Source organism: Penaeus vannamei, chromosome 40, assembly GCF_042767895.1.
Source record: "Penaeus vannamei isolate JL-2024 chromosome 40, ASM4276789v1, whole genome shotgun sequence".
NCBI lineage: Eukaryota > Metazoa > Arthropoda > Malacostraca > Decapoda > Penaeidae > Penaeus > Penaeus vannamei.
In genome coordinates this window covers 21,718,954-21,721,318 of record NC_091588.1, presented here as the reverse complement: position 1 = coordinate 21,721,318, position 2,365 = coordinate 21,718,954, and the positions used below count along the sequence as shown (strand labels likewise).

The window sequence follows — 2,365 nt, the reverse complement described above, 5'->3', positions numbered from 1 at the left end:
GTCACGCCCGGATTCAGGTGCGTTCGTGTAGTCTTCTTCACGCCCAGATACAGGTGCGTTCGTGTAGTCTTCGTCACGCCCACATGCAGGTGCGTTCGTGTAGTCTTCTTCACGCCCGGATTCAGGTGCGTTCGTGTAGTCTTCTTCACGCCCACATGCAGGTGCGTTCGTGTAGTCGTCTTCACGCCCAGATTCAAGTGCGTTCGTGGAGTCTTCTTCACGCCCGGATACAGGTGCGTTCGTGTAGTCTTCGGCACGCCCACATGCAGGTGCGTTCGTGTAGTCTTCTTCACGCCCAGATTCAGGTGCGTTCGTGGAGTCTTCTTCACGCTCAGATACAGGTGCGTTCGTGTAGTCTTCGGCACGCCCACATGCAGGTGCGTTCGTGTAGTCTTCTTCACGCCCAGATTCAGGTGCGTTCGTGGAGTCTTCTTCACGCTCAGATACAGGTGCGTTCGTGTAGTCTTCGGCACGCCCGGATTCAGGTGCGTTCGTGTAGTCTTCGTCACGCCCGGATTCAGGTGCGTTCGTGTAGTCTTCGTCACGCCCGGATTCAGGTGCGTTCGTGTAGTCCTTCCTGCTTCCATTTTCCTCGACACAAAAGCCTTGTTTTGGTCTCGTCCTGCAAACACGGAACGGAGTGGACAGGCTGGACTCTTGTTGGCTCTTTTTGTTTGTTTGTTTTGAAGCTTCGGTCAAGGACTTCTGGGAGGTATTTGTACATGGGGTAAAATCCTCGCTTTTGTACACGAACAGGTATAATAAAGAGGATTGGACAGGGTGAAGAAAATAATCAGACTGTTGCAGTATGAGCTAATGAAGTATCTCATTGGTAGATGGGTATCATTTTTTTCAATTACGATGATGGTGATGATGATGATGATAATAATATTGATAATAATGAGGATGATAATGATGGTGGTGATGAGGGTGATGATGATGAAAATAACAATAACTTTCACTCTACCAACAGATCCGAGATACTGGACGCCCTGAGGCATTGCTGTAGTATTTTGTGCTGCACGGGTCCCAAGCCTTCAGAAGGTAGGCATCTGCTGTGAAATGTCCTCCATGTGGCTTATACAAACTTAATACTAAGAATATCTTTCTTTATCCCTGCCTATTCCCCCCTCCGTTCTCTTCCAGGCAAAGCATCGGAGGAGGTGAAGCTGCAGATCGTAGGCGTGGAGGCAGACGAGTCGACGGACTTTCAGCAGAGGCACTTGCCCATGATCTCCCAGGCCATAGGGACGCACAGCTCCTCCTTTGATGAGAACTCCGAGGTCCCCAGCACTTGCTTCGAAGCCGTCCTGCCCGAAGGACAGAAGCCTTCGGAGGCGTCCGCCCTGCAGGACACGCCGCAGGATCTCCCCAACGGCCATTCTTCCACCATTGAGGAAAGTCCCAAGGAGGCCCTTCCCAAAGAGGAGGCTCACGGCGACGGAGGAAGGGACAGGACTTCTTCGGAGTCGCCCGCCGCGAGAGGGAGCGCCTTAAGCCAAGCCGAGTGCGTGCTGGCGACGACGGCCGCGCGACCGCCCGCGAGGGAAGGCCAAGCCACGACCCACTCTGTCTACACGACGGCCATGTCGAGTCCGCGAGTCAATTCCGTCGAACTCCCGTCAACTGCAGCGGTGAAGTCCGACCCGCTCGCAGCCTCAAGACCCAAGGCCAGTGGGAACGCCCCCTCGTCCCAGACAGCGCCCACCGTCGAGTCTCAGAGCGTGGCAGTCTCGACCACGCTCCCTGGCCGCCCGGAAGCCCCAGTCGGACCCCAAGCAGACTCTCCTCCGCCGGCCCCGACCTCGTCCTCCATCAGGCCCGCGCGTCCTACAGTCCTACCGCTCTAGGGACCTGTTCCCCTTAAGGGCTTTCCCTTCTCTACTGTTAACGCTATGATTGCCATTATCTGTCAGCCTTTATTGTCATGCTCTGTGATGTTGGAAATCCCCCCTCCCCCCCCCCCCCACCATGCTGACGACCCGAAGTCTAGTCAGACTAATTTGCAATCGAAATGTGGGCGCAATAAGATTAAGAACAATTATATATTTTTCCTTCATTCTAGTACCCTTGATGTCCATATAATTGCTTTATAGAAACGTCCTGTTTCATATCAGTGTTAGAGAAAAAAAAATATAGTAACTATAATTAAAAAACTGAAATATTAATAGACATTACTATCAAATCGATGTACCACTTTCTAGGAACTGTTGACTGAATAAGTTACACTGAAGGACTATTTCTCGCGACTTGACTTGGTTTTGGATAAAGTGAAGCTTGAGTCGTTAAGTTAGCCTCTGCGCACAAAACTCGACAGGACAGCGTGAATCTCCCTCCATCACAGTACAAAACGATTCCCGTCTCT

The 2,365-nt window shown here is 52.0% G+C and overlaps 1 protein-coding gene across 1 annotated transcript in view; it reads left to right on the top strand.

Moving 5' to 3' along the window:
• Positions 1-1,945, top strand: part of LOC138860142 (opsin-5-like) — a 35,773-nt gene extending 33,828 nt beyond the window's left edge. The window contains exons 7-8 of the mRNA XM_070117185.1: positions 974-1,044; positions 1,147-1,945. Coding sequence (XP_069973286.1) covers positions 974-1,044; positions 1,147-1,850 — 775 coding nt within the window. The 3' untranslated portion in view covers positions 1,851-1,945. The remainder of the gene's footprint in view (positions 1-973; positions 1,045-1,146) is intronic.
• Positions 1,946-2,365: the final 420 nt, after the last annotated feature.